The 12,973-nt window shown below is 40.3% G+C and overlaps 1 protein-coding gene across 1 annotated transcript in view; it reads right to left on the bottom strand.

The window, feature by feature from the left end:
* Nucleotides 1–12,973, bottom strand: part of megf11 (multiple EGF-like-domains 11) — a 93,044-nt gene that overhangs the window by 22,812 nt on the left and 57,259 nt on the right. The window contains exons 7-12 of the mRNA XM_079465583.1: nt 10,162–10,408; nt 9,566–9,686; nt 7,358–7,494; nt 5,850–6,062; nt 4,853–5,027; nt 331–451 (exon numbers count right to left, since the gene is read on the bottom strand). Of these exons, the coding sequence (XP_079321709.1) occupies nt 331–451; nt 4,853–5,027; nt 5,850–6,062; nt 7,358–7,494; nt 9,566–9,686; nt 10,162–10,408 (1,014 nt within the window). The remainder of the gene's footprint in view (nt 1–330; nt 452–4,852; nt 5,028–5,849; nt 6,063–7,357; nt 7,495–9,565; nt 9,687–10,161; nt 10,409–12,973) is intronic.

Raw genomic sequence — 12,973 nt, 5'->3', positions numbered from 1 at the left:
ACGGTTGGGAGTGTCTGATGTTTCAGTGTTTATCTCTGAAATATAATGAGCTGAGTTTTTTTAAAGTAACAACCGCCTGCATGAGAAGTTTTTAATACCGGACCAAATTTGGTCCACTTGGTTGCAGCTGGTATTTAGGGGAAGCAACATTCTCTTTTTAAAAAAGAATTTGACTGGGCAAAATCTGTATAGTGCAGAATGAGTCATCAGTCTTTTGTCTGTATTCCTAAAGGGAAAAGCCGCTAGTTTTAAAGCGCCTATATATATGCTAAAAGTTCTTTCATTTTATGGAGTCTTTAAGGACAAAGGAAGATGAGAGAAAGAAGGTACCTTCTTTACACATGCAGGAGCCGTCGATTGGAAAACAGGATGCCATGTTGTGGCAGTGGCAAGCAGAAGTGCAGTTAGTACCATAAAGCCCCGGTGGGCAGGTCTGGGAACAGTCATCTCCCTAATAAACACATACATACACTAAATATACAGTACGTTGAATCTGCCTGTGAAGACCCAACTAAAGTCATTTTTTGTGATTTGCTATTTTCAACACAATATAATTTTACATAATATAAAGAACATCATACTGTATAATTTGAAAATAAAAATATGACTGAGCAAGGCCAAAACAATACAATGCAGAGTCAATAACAGTATTATTTTCAGTATTAAAACAATAAATTGTAGTATTATATATGAAAATATTCGTTTTGTATATCAAAATCCATAATATAATAATTTATAGCATAGAACATACATTTTTTTGTCTGTCACCACTTTGTTGCTCCGTATCTGATAATTGAATTTTGAGACTAGACTGGATTTCACAGACAGGGTCACATATCGCTGCTGTCCTTCTGAAGCCTTGTATCTCCATATATGTGATTTTCATTTAACCATAAATCATTTATATAAGGCAACTTATGTTTTTCATTGGATTTTCCAAATGTCTAATCAATAAAAAGTATTTTAAATTTGACAACACAGTATTTCATAATTTAACAAGTAGGCTACAGTGTTTTTCCATTTCCTGAAAAACAGTGACATCCAAGGTTTCGTAAGGACAGCGACGATATAGCGTCTATACTGTAATATTAATATCACATTTATTGTAAATTGAGCAATAGATACAATACAACACATTGGAAGGAGGGACAACTAAGCACCACAATATCAGAAAAGTTTGTGTCTTCTGACATGGACCAGTTAGAAAACTTGTATAAACCATCGAACACTCAAGCAACCGCATAGACATGTTCTCAAAACATCCACATAGCAGTGCTTTGGCACCACCCAAACTCCTGACATTCTCATTAGAAATGTCAAATTTTTGTTATTAACATTACTACTTACGTACTTATGCAATTTAATTTTGTAACAAAAGCCCATGACCTCAAATCCCATCTGAGAATTCTGTAAAAATCCAATTCCACCCTGAATATTATAAAAGATAATTGCTGTACAATGGCAGCACATGAGCTCAGATATAAAGGGAGTCTCATTGTACCCAGAATCAGTATTAGATACAATTTTAACAGCACTAAACCTGACGTTCATGTGAAGTTTGTGTCCTTGCTATCACAGAGAGTGGGAGAGGATGCTCGGAGCTCTGTGCTAAATACCCGCTTTCCCCTGGCTGCATTAATGAGCAGACAGCCCCTGGCCCTCCTTCCATCCCCAAGCTAACTACCCCAGCACAGTGCCTGATGACTGACAGACACCATACTTTAAAACCCTGCTGCCCAGCCAAACAATACCATCACAATCTCCATACTATACCAGGATCAGCAAGGGAGGTGCTTGCATCCCAGCGCTGCCATCACCAGTATCTTCTTGCCTCATCCCTGATTCTGATTGACAGCTGACAAAATGATTTAGACTCCCAATTAGTGGGGTAATGGCAGTGCACGGGCGACTTCTGCCGGCGTCTCCTGAGTGCCGGGGATTGAGCGGCAAAGGACCCGCTCTCTCATTATCATCTGGAACTGGGTCTGAGCGGGAGACAAGATAAGATATGCCACAGGACACCATGGGGGCTTAAAGAAATACCAACTAGCTCTCTCTATATTTTTCGTTTCCTCTCGCTTTCAATCTGTCATCGTTTATCTCCATCTCTCCCTTTCGTTTTGATACAATCATTTCCAATATTTTCTCGTACTCCTACTCCTTTTCTTTCTTTTCCCATTCTCTCTTGCCTATTGTATTCCCCATTTCAAATATTCTACCTCACCATCTGCCTCGCTCGTCCATCCTCTCCCCACATGAAAAGCTTACATCTCTGGATTAATTTTTTATCAATCTACGTGCAGTTATCTTTGTTCCACTCAAAAGTGACAGCAAACAGACTGCTAACAATGGCAGTTCTGTTCCACGGGAAAAAAGGACTTAAAAACTATCGGCACAGGCAGCCGCAAATGAGGCGAGAAAGTTAGTTGGTTCGACTTTTCAACAAACCTGAAATTTACTGGTGAATGAGCTGGAGGTAAAAGAGTCTCTGGCTCACGGTTGACCACGGGGATTTGGCGAGTGCCGTGAACGCTCTAGATTACACTGACACAGCTTTGAGAACACTTACTCAACTGGGTGACTGAACTCTTCTGAAAGCAGGTTAAAGTAAAGTTGTCTTGCGTTCAGATGATATTTTAGGACCCTAGGATTGATTTTCAAGAAATTGCTCAAATAGTGGCAACACATATCATCTATGTATGCCAAAGACTCGACTACAACAAAATATGCAATATAAAAAAACAATGTACTATTTAATATAAGAAAACACAATTATATTCAAATCCAATATAATGACTAAAACAATCATATATTTTCCCCACACACAGTGCTCTTTCGACTTATCTAGTAACACATTTTATATCAGATTGACTGATTTCTTATTGAAATTCTACCAAAATGCTTACTAGTGGATTAGTGCGTTGTTGTGAGGTGTCCTGAATGTCTTTTAGCCAGTCACCAGTATCCTCTCAGCAGCACAAGCAAATACAGTTTATGTTCCTTTCCCATCCCTATAAATATCACTAATCAGTAATATATTGATAAGAACTTTGCTGGCCATTATCCTTCATTTCCAACCCCACTGCGGTCAAACTGTTAACCTTTTTTCACAAATGAAAAAGCTGGCTGAGAAATAGAGCATCATGTCCCAATTCCACCGCAGCTCGGCCGACATGGGCGGCTCGTCCAAAGCTCCTCGAGCATTGTTTAATGGAAATGGCAGCGGGCCCCTCAAATCCAACACGACGAGCAGGTGGTGGAAATTAAGATACAGTCGGTGCTTCCGCCTGCTAGTTCAAATAGCTATAGTGGCCCTGCCACAGGACATGGGAACAGCCAGAGCCAAGGTAGAAGTTGGCTCCAGCCTCTAGAACTGTGTTTGTCTCAATCATCACTGCGTTACAGATTTGACCTGAAGCACAGTCTGTATTTTATTAGCACACTTGCTTGGTTTTAATATTTTAATATTTAATTTATTTTACAGTTGGTTATTTTGGTTTCTCTTCATTTTCGATTGTTTTTAACTCTATGCAACACTATACTAAAAGCAATACCATGACTCCTTCAATAAAAGCAAAAGTCTTCTACCGACAGTATTCATCTACCTAATCTCTAAATAAATTCAAAATGTTCTCTCCATCTTTTTGCATCCTCTATCCTCATCGCTTCATTTGAGCATCTCATTTGTTTATCCGAGTGCACAGAGCCGAGCAGATATTACACCATGTGCAATCAACCAGATAGCAAACGATTTGTCCTGCCTGGTAACCATAAGCTATTTTGGAGTCCCTGCGTCTTGCTCTCCATTCTACATTTGGCAGGGACTTTGTGTTTAGTCCAAACCTGCTGTGTATTAAAGTGCAAGCATTTTGAGACTGGCATTACTAAACTTGGAGAATCTCACCTTGTTCCCAGCCTCCCTGCAGGAGGTTATGTGTTTATCTATGAGTGTGTGTGTGTGCGATACTGACGCGGAGATCATTTTCAAAGCAATAAACTGTATTCGCTGACACTTCTGCTTTAAGTGTGAGGACACGAAAACTTTTGAGATAAATAAAGAAAAACGCTGACTGGAAATCTTCTCTCATGGGTGCTTCCAGCATTCTCCAACAATCCACAAACCATTAATCATAAACTCTTATTATGTAATTATTAGTTTTGCCATGTTCATATATCATATCTCTGTGTTTACACTTTCTATTCTGCTATAATCCGATAACAACAGGTCTGTCGAGACACATTCCTGTTCACGCCTGAATCTCTTTTACTACCAGAATAAGTGCAGGAGTTGCCAGGAAGATACGCAAGTTGGCCTTCGCTTTTCTGTTGAATGTAACATGACACATTAACATTCAAACTACACATGGTTTCCGTCCACTTCTGAATCTTTGCGTGATCCGATCACAATCCAAACCCAGTCTTAGATGCATTAACACTTGGCTTTTATTGTGGTCAAGTACTATCCAACTCGGATCTGATACCCCAAAACATGTTAATGGGCGGCAATGTTTTCTTCAATTCAAAACATTAGCAATTTTATTATCACTGTTCAACAGTCAAGTGTTTGAAATTTAGCAGCATCTAGCGAATCGCAAATTGCAACCAATGGTGAATTCCATGCAAGGGGAACGGCTGTGTATGTGGATAGAAATTGCTCATTCTAAAGTAATAAAAACATAATGCTTCACTATGTAAGGTCTTCATACACCTCTGAAGACATAGTTATGTATATTATATTTCATTTCTGTTAATAGATCTTCAAAAAATTACACATTGGACCTTAAATGTGACCATATTTCAGCATTGCAGAACTGAATGGATGTAGACTATGATAAATGATAAACAGACTCACCATGTAGCCCGGGGCACAGATACACGCCCCGGTGAGACTGTGACAGTCTGCTCCATTAGCACACCGGCACGGCACACTACATCCTTCCCCATAGTAACCAGGGGGACAAGTCTCATTGCAGTACAGACCTGACCACCCTGCTGTACAAGAGCATTCACCTGTCAACGGGTGGCAACTGGAAAATAAAATAAAACAAGAGATTTAGGTGCAAATACGCCCAAGGATATGTCATGTTTCAAGCATCTAAACAGAAAGACTTTTACTAAGGAAGTTAAATCAGGGGACTAAAACCATTTTGAGATATTCATTCTGGTGTCTGTGAGCTCCTCTCAGATGAATGGGGTGTTCTTTCTCTTATTCGTGTAGTAATGAGCCCAAGTGTCTCAGGGCCTAATCTGCCCATACCAGGCATTAACATTGCATTAGGCAAGAACGCGGCAAAGAAATAATGAATGAAGCGCAGGTCGTGTCAAAGAGCAAGTGCTATGCTAAAGCTGAAAGGTGTTCAGATTTTTACTTGCAAGTCAAATGAAGTCAAATGAAGCTATTAACTCACGTATGGCTTCCAGAGGTAAACGCAAGAAGGGATTGTTGGAGGAGTGATGGTCATGAAAGTGACTCTTGATTTTGCCCAGATGGATTCTATAGATAAGCATTGCTTGGCTAAACTAACTTAACTGTATTGTTTAGTTAAAATTGCATCTTTGCTGTTGATTCTGATCAATCATGACATCCAAAACATGTATATGATTCTTTCTTCTATGTAGCACATGAGAAAATATTTTAAGAAATGACTTTTTTGTGTCCATACAATGGAACTCAATGGGGGCCAATGTTGTTTGGTTGCCAACGTTCTTCAAAATATCTCCTTTGTGTTCTGCAGAAGAAAGCAAGTCATACATTCCCAAAATATGGAAGAAAACATCATTACCTCTCAATTCTACAGATACTGTAGAACTCTAGCACAGCTTATCGACCCACAATCATGTTTGCTCACCTGAGCGTGTTGGAGGCATTACAGGGACAGTATTTGTCACAGATGAGTCCGTAGAGACCAGGAGGACAGAATCTGTCCTGGCAGTGAGGCCCTTTGAATCCCGTATCGCACAAACATGCCCCGTTGATGTGATAACATTTGGCCCCGTTCAGACAGTCACAGTGAAGGGCACAGTGGGGGCCGTAAGTGCCGACAGGACATTCCTCCTGGCACCTGGGAACGATTCAGACACGTTAGAGAAGAAAGCAAGCCCTTGCACACTCATAACACAATGCTTGGATGTACACTCTCTTCGCTCGGAGTGGTGACAGAAGAAAAAAAGACTCTGCAGAGTTAGTACGCTACAGGGATATTTAAATCTAAAGATCAAGGGTCAATACTCCAGGAATCTTTTTTGTTGCTCCGGTTCGTCAGGCCCCTGACGTCGCCTCTGGGGCTCAAGCAAAGCAAGACCGCAGCCATTAATTACAGCGAACACAATTAGACCCAGGCCTATTCTCTCTGTTGAATAGCAAAGTGACTTAAGGAACAACGACTTCCACGAGAACTTCAATATACAACCGTGGCAAAGCATCAATCTTGAGTGTCCAAAGAAGCCATTAGGAGACAGATAAATAGCTCAATTAAATTATAAAACGGACTAGGTATGTTTCATGTTGAAATTACACCAGCGTCGTTTGTATTAGGAGAGACGGGTGTGAGAAGGGCCGGGGGCGGGGGGTTCGCTAACGCAATCTCAGATTATTCCTGCAGGGCTAATTCGCCTGTCAGGAACCAAATGAATGAGGGCAATTTTGTTAAATATTAGAGGATAAGAAGTGCCTGTCTTGGAAGTGTTTTCATTCCGCGGACAATCACTTTAGTGCACTAATAAACCTTAAGCTACTGCAGGAGACACAGAGATATAAAGACACCCAGCATTTTCAATTGGATCCTAATAAACTTCATTACTGGCAATTAATGGGAAGAAACTTAACAGACCAATGCGGACCTTTGAGTGGGATCAGTGGACATGGGGAATGTAAACACGGCAGTTAAAAAAAATCATTCATCAATTATTCATCAGCCAAATTTACTGTGCTTATTAACATAGTGTTGTGTGTGTGTGTTTATGTTTATATAAAGGATGACTCTTCAATGTCAACAAAAATAACCACAGGCTTCAGTGTCTCAAAACATGTTTGGAATTTTATAATTCTGTGCTTTTAGCTACACTCTTATCTATTTGTATTTCTTCCATAAAAGTGCGACTACAACAAATTTGATACTTAAAATGCTGGGTTATTTTCAACCCAGCGTTGGGTAAAAAAACCCAACTGCTGGGTTGTAAATTAACCTTTCTAGGTTGTTTTAACCCATGGTTTGGTCAATTATAAACATTTGCTTGGTTAACTTAACCCAACGGCAGGTTAAAAATACAGAATATAGAATTTATTCTATATCAAGATGAAGGCTGGGTTTCACTGATGACTTTGGGATTGTAATTAGCTACAGTGCACCTGTATTACCTGTGGCCACTATAGCCTGCCATACACTGGCACTGTCCTGTGATGTGGTCACATAGTCCTCCGTTACGACATGAGCAATCCTTGCTGCAGTTGATGCCATATTTGCCAAATGGACATGGCTGGGCACACACAGACCCCTGTTGTGTAAGAGAAGATAAATCAGCTCATTAATGACAATAACACGAGCAATCGTCTCTTCTGTAGCCAAATATAACCATCTATTGTATGATGTTGCCCCAGGGCAAGATACCAATTTCTTTTTTAAGCACATGTTAAGCACATATGCGAGAGCAATGAAATAGGCCCTGCATGGTATGAAGGGTTCACATTTTTACTAAGAACTGCCCTCGCAATAAAAATATGATTCACATTAATTAGTGACTAAAAAAGTAAAAAAAGATCTAACAAATATTACCATATATAGCTCAATATTTCTTTGAGAAACAAGGTCTACTTTATGCAAGACAGCATGCACACTACACCATTATAAAGTTTAGGGTCACTTGAAGAAAAGTTCTCTTGACCATTCACTTTTAAAAGTTAAAAGGTTCTTCAAAGTGATGCCATAGAAGAACAATTTTTGGTTCCACAAAGAACCATTCAGTCCAAGGGTCTATAAATAACCATCTCTTTCTTACCTAATCTGAAGAACCTTTCTTCGCCACACAGAACCTTTTATGAAACAGAAAGGTTCTTCTGATGTCAAAGGTTCTTTATGGAACCCTTTAGACAAAAACATTCTTCAATGGCATCTTGAAGCACCTTTATTATTATGAGTTATAGACAGCTTTCATCTGAAGTGGTGTATGCTTAAATGTCTGAAATGAATTTTGTTGACAAAAGTACTGTATAACTGCTCAGACATATTAGTTTCATTACAAAACTAACATCTTATTTAATAAAAATGCTTTTCAAATGGATGACTTTTACTGAATAATGAAGAAAATACAGCCAATAAGACCCCAGCACAGACAGCAACTTCTTCAATGTTCTTTAATATACCTTCAATATTCTTTAAAAGCATACCAAAGTGAGACCTCAAGAAGTTGGCTGATTAAATGCCAGGAGAACATTTCTACAAAGTATATCACTGCTGTCCTTCTGAAACCTTGTATCTCCATATTTCGAGATTTAAATTTTTTGCCATAAATCATTATAATTTGTCATCCTTTATGTCACTTCAGGTTTTGCAAATATCTGACTAATAAAAAGTATTAAAAACTTTGACAACACATTATTTAAACATTTAAAAGTACAGCGTTTTTTCCATTTACTGAAAAAAACGAAATTGGAAGTTCAAGGTTTTGAAAGGACAGCAGCAATATGAACAAATCTAACAGGTTTTGAGTTGTTTTGGGGATTTTTAAGTCACAACATAAATTCTACAGTTCATTTGTGTTATTCAATTGTTTTGAAGAGTTGAATATTATTATAATATGTGAAAATGAGTGACGCTAAACTTTTCAACGATAATCTTTATGATTATGCTCATAGTTCTGATGTCCAGCATCATGACAATATTATAAGTTGGGAACTTAGCAAACTTTGGACCACAGTACATTTTACTTTTAGAAAGAAAAAAAATTTTGATAGTCATTTTGCAAGGAGAGCTGTAACAAGGCTCAGCAAACTTGGCTCAGCGAACACACAAATGGCTTCAAAATAATAACTTCAGCACATCACTGACATTTCTTTGCCTCTTGGATTTGTCAATCTATCTCTATTCAGATTGTCCTCCACCATTCTTCATTTTACTCTTAAACACACTAGCTGTTTCTCAATTCCAAGAAAGCGTTCTTGTGCAGACCGGTCTTGGGATGCAGCCTTTAGAAGAACGAACTTGGATGGACGTACCACAATGAGTTCTGGGACTTCAAGCCGATTATGTAGGCGCGTAAGCCTGCATACGATGCATCCTTGACATCGAGAACAAGTCCGGGTAGTTTCATGCGTTCTCTGTTCTTGAGTATTGGAACCGGACATTGACGGTTATTGAGGAATAAAAACACGAGGACACAAGACAGCTGAAGAACACATATTCAGAAACGGCCTCTGTCTCCTTCCCTTCATTCACCCAATGCTCCTCTTCACCGTCTAATTAATCCGTCCCATTTCATGTCATCTGTCTTTTCATTTACATTCCTGACTCCCTTCTGTCTCTTCACTTTCTTGAATCTGCTTTTACTTTGCATTGTGAAAGTTACATACCGTCCATCCAGCAGGGCAGGAACACTCGCCCGTGATGTGATGACAGGTTCCTCCATTCTGACAGGGGCAGCGCTGCTCGCACTGTGGCCCGTGACTTCCAGAGGGACAGCGCTCTCCGCAGCTACCAAACCACAAGAGCCAAAACATAAAACTAAGAAAGTCATTGCAAAGGATTGCAACATGAAGCGCAGGAAAGTTCAAAGGCCCAAGAACAAAAACTTCCAAGAAAAAACTAACCATATTTCTTTTAAAGTACCCTCACAAGTACTTCACAGCATTTCCACCACTGCTAACAATGAATGTAGACAAGGAATAAATATATAATATGTAGATAATAAGGGGCGTCTGGAGCTAGTTGTAACATGGGGACGTTCTCTCAAGGGCTGTATATTAACTATAAAGTTGATTCACTTTTTACTCTATTCAATATTAGCGTGTGATAACATGCAAGAGATATATTGTCACAAAAGATCAACAAACAATGGTCTCCCCAATATATAAGAATATTGTACTGGGTTTGGTATTCAAAATAAAATGTTTTATATCCTCATGAAAGTTTAGTCCACTTTGCACACAGTTTTATCTCTAATACTCACACGGGGCCCATATAGCCTGGTGCACATATGCATTCCCCCGTCTCATGGTGGCAGGTGGCACCGTTAAGGCATTGACATTGCAGCTGGCAGGCCTTGCCATAGTAGCCAGGCTCACATTGATCCTCGCAGCGCCAACCTTGGTAGCCGTCTGTACAGACACAGGCTCCTGTGATGGGGTTACACAGGGCTCCATTCTTGCACTGGCAGCGGTTGCTACAGTGTGGCCCCCAGTGGCCACTTTCACAACCTGAAACACAGAGGAAAAGAAAGAGGGCTTTTTACACCAAGCACAAACAAGAGGCTCTTCTAACTAGAATGGTAGCGTACTCCTTCCAGACTTAAAGGGATAGTTCAATAAAAAAAAAAAAATTCTGTCATCATTGATTCACTCTTATGGAGTTCAAGACCTGTATGACTCTTTCTTCTGTGGAGCACAAAAGAAAATTGTGTTCAATAGAAGTCAATGGGGGCCAATACTGTTTGATTACCAACATTCTTCAAAATATCTTTTGGGTTCTGCAGAAGAAAGAAAGTCCTGTTTGCTTGGAATGATGAAAGAATAGTCCGTTTAAGAAAGTTGATGGGCAAACTGTAATCCAGAAATTGGCAAGTCACAAGATTTGTAAAGTCATTCAATTTTATTGCTGGTTATATGCAAACGTAAATGGTTTGCACAGTGTTTTATCAATACGAGTGAATCCTACTGAGAGAAGGGATTAGCAGAAGTATAGATTATTTACATTCCCTCGTATATTCTCCCTAAATTATCAATGAGCTAATACCAACACCGAAAGAAAACGTTAACTTGGAAGCAGGTACCTAATCTTGCAAATGCACCTACAGTGGCCCAGAGATGCTATAAAAGACTGACAAAGCTTTTCTTGTGATATTAGCTGGCATAAATACGGCTGAACCCATCAAAGACATGGAGAGGGACACTTCTCCCAATTTTGTGTATTTAGCTATTTCTGTGCCTATATGTGTCTCTCGGTGACTACAATACTGTGTCTACACTGGACGCGGCACGGTACAACGGAGCATGACAACACATTTAGTCATCGTGACAAGACAATAGAACCCATTAGAACACATTGTAATTTTACATTTTGTCCACGCTGGATGCGGCGCAACACGACATGACAAACCCATTAAGAACAAAGCGTTTGTCATGTAGCGCCGCTCATGTCTGGTGTAAACACGGTGTAAGATTGTCACCTGTCTTCCTCACCCCACATTCTAAAATCTCAGACACAATACACTTCTTTAGGGACTGTACATGTAACTTCATCCAAAATTCACCCAAAAGTTCTTTCATGATTTACTCACCCACATGTCATCTTAAACCTGACTTTCTTTCATCTGCAGAAAACAAAAGAAGATATTTTGAAACAACATTTACCCCCATTGACTTCCAATGTATGACATTTCTCAAAATATCTTCTTTTGTGTTCAGTAAATAATTGATCAGAGAACTATTTGTGGTTAAAATTTTAAGAAAATGACCTCCCTTGGCCAGTCTAGATATTTAACCACAAGCTATTCTACAAACTAAAAACTTCAAGTTCTTGGCTGAACTCACAAGGCCGATTTAAAAGTAGATAAGGACCTAATGAGGACCTTGTGCACTGAGACAACAGTATTCAGCGTCCGTGCCAGGCAAACACGAGGAGGATGATCAGCACTTTGAGAAGGCAGCTTGGCACAGAGGGGGTCATGGAACATCCTGGCAGCGCGGCGAGTCTTTCCCGGGAGGTGATGCGGGCCCGCTAAGCATCTCAGACAGGGTAGGAGGCACGTTATTGATTTGAGTAAATCTGCCACAGATGAGCTCTCCTGTTGGTTGAGCTCTCATGCCATACAAATGACCAGAGCACATTAAAGGCAGGAGATCTGCGGGAGGTCAGTGAAGAAAGATGAGCAGCTCAACGTCTGCTCCATTCACAGCCAATCAGTGCTCATCACTCTTTTCTCGGCTCTCCCACGCCGATGAGAGAAAAAGAGGAGAAAACACAACACATCCACTGTTTGCCTCACCCCTAGAGGCCCCCGGACCTCATCAGCCCCAGAGCGAGAGTCTCGCTTTCGCAAACCTCACACTGAGACACAAAGTTTCCCTCCCATTCAACATGTAAAATCCACTTCGCTTTGGCTCAGAGTCCGTTCGGCCCCTTTATCTGCAGCCTTTCTAAATCACTGCAGAGGAGGACAAATAAAAATCTAGACAGAGCTTAATTTGCAGAAGTCTTTTTCTCATGGGTCTCTGAAGCTCCGCAAAATGTTGCTATTGAAGATTCAAAGCCTCTTTCCCCCCACATTGAGACGTCTCAGCACATATTCTCCTAAAGCCCATTATCTCTCTGCCCGTGTCTTCTGCGTTGCGTTTTTCAGACTCGCAGCAGCCAGACTCTCACTGCGGCCCCTCTGACAGCGTTTAGCTGTGATTAAAGAGTCAGAGTTCACTCTGTGCCACGGGCAAGGCTGTAAAACACACAAAGTTTCTGTGTTTAAAGAATCAAAAGGAAAGCTCTCATAAGGATGAGCTTAATCAGTAAAGATAAAGAAGGGGAGAAAATAAGACCCCCTATGGGGCAAATGGACATTGCGTGCAGACAAAACGGGAAACCTGCAATGCAACCCTTATTAAATGCACTCGGCACTAATCGAGAGACGGCACTGGGAGGCATGCTGTCCTTCACAACAGACTTGCACTTTGTGGCATCAGAGTTGAGCTGCGGGCATGGGTTCGTGTACTGTACTGTGATAAGAAGAAAAATCTAACGGTCTGATCTGATCAGATGGTTGGGAAAGATCT

This window comes from Barbatula barbatula, assembly GCF_947034865.1.
Source record: "Barbatula barbatula genome assembly, chromosome: 10".
Classification (NCBI taxonomy): Eukaryota; Metazoa; Chordata; class Actinopteri; order Cypriniformes; family Nemacheilidae; genus Barbatula; species Barbatula barbatula.
The sequence above is the reverse complement of the archived record's forward strand: the minus strand, read 5'-3'. Positions and strand labels throughout refer to the sequence as shown.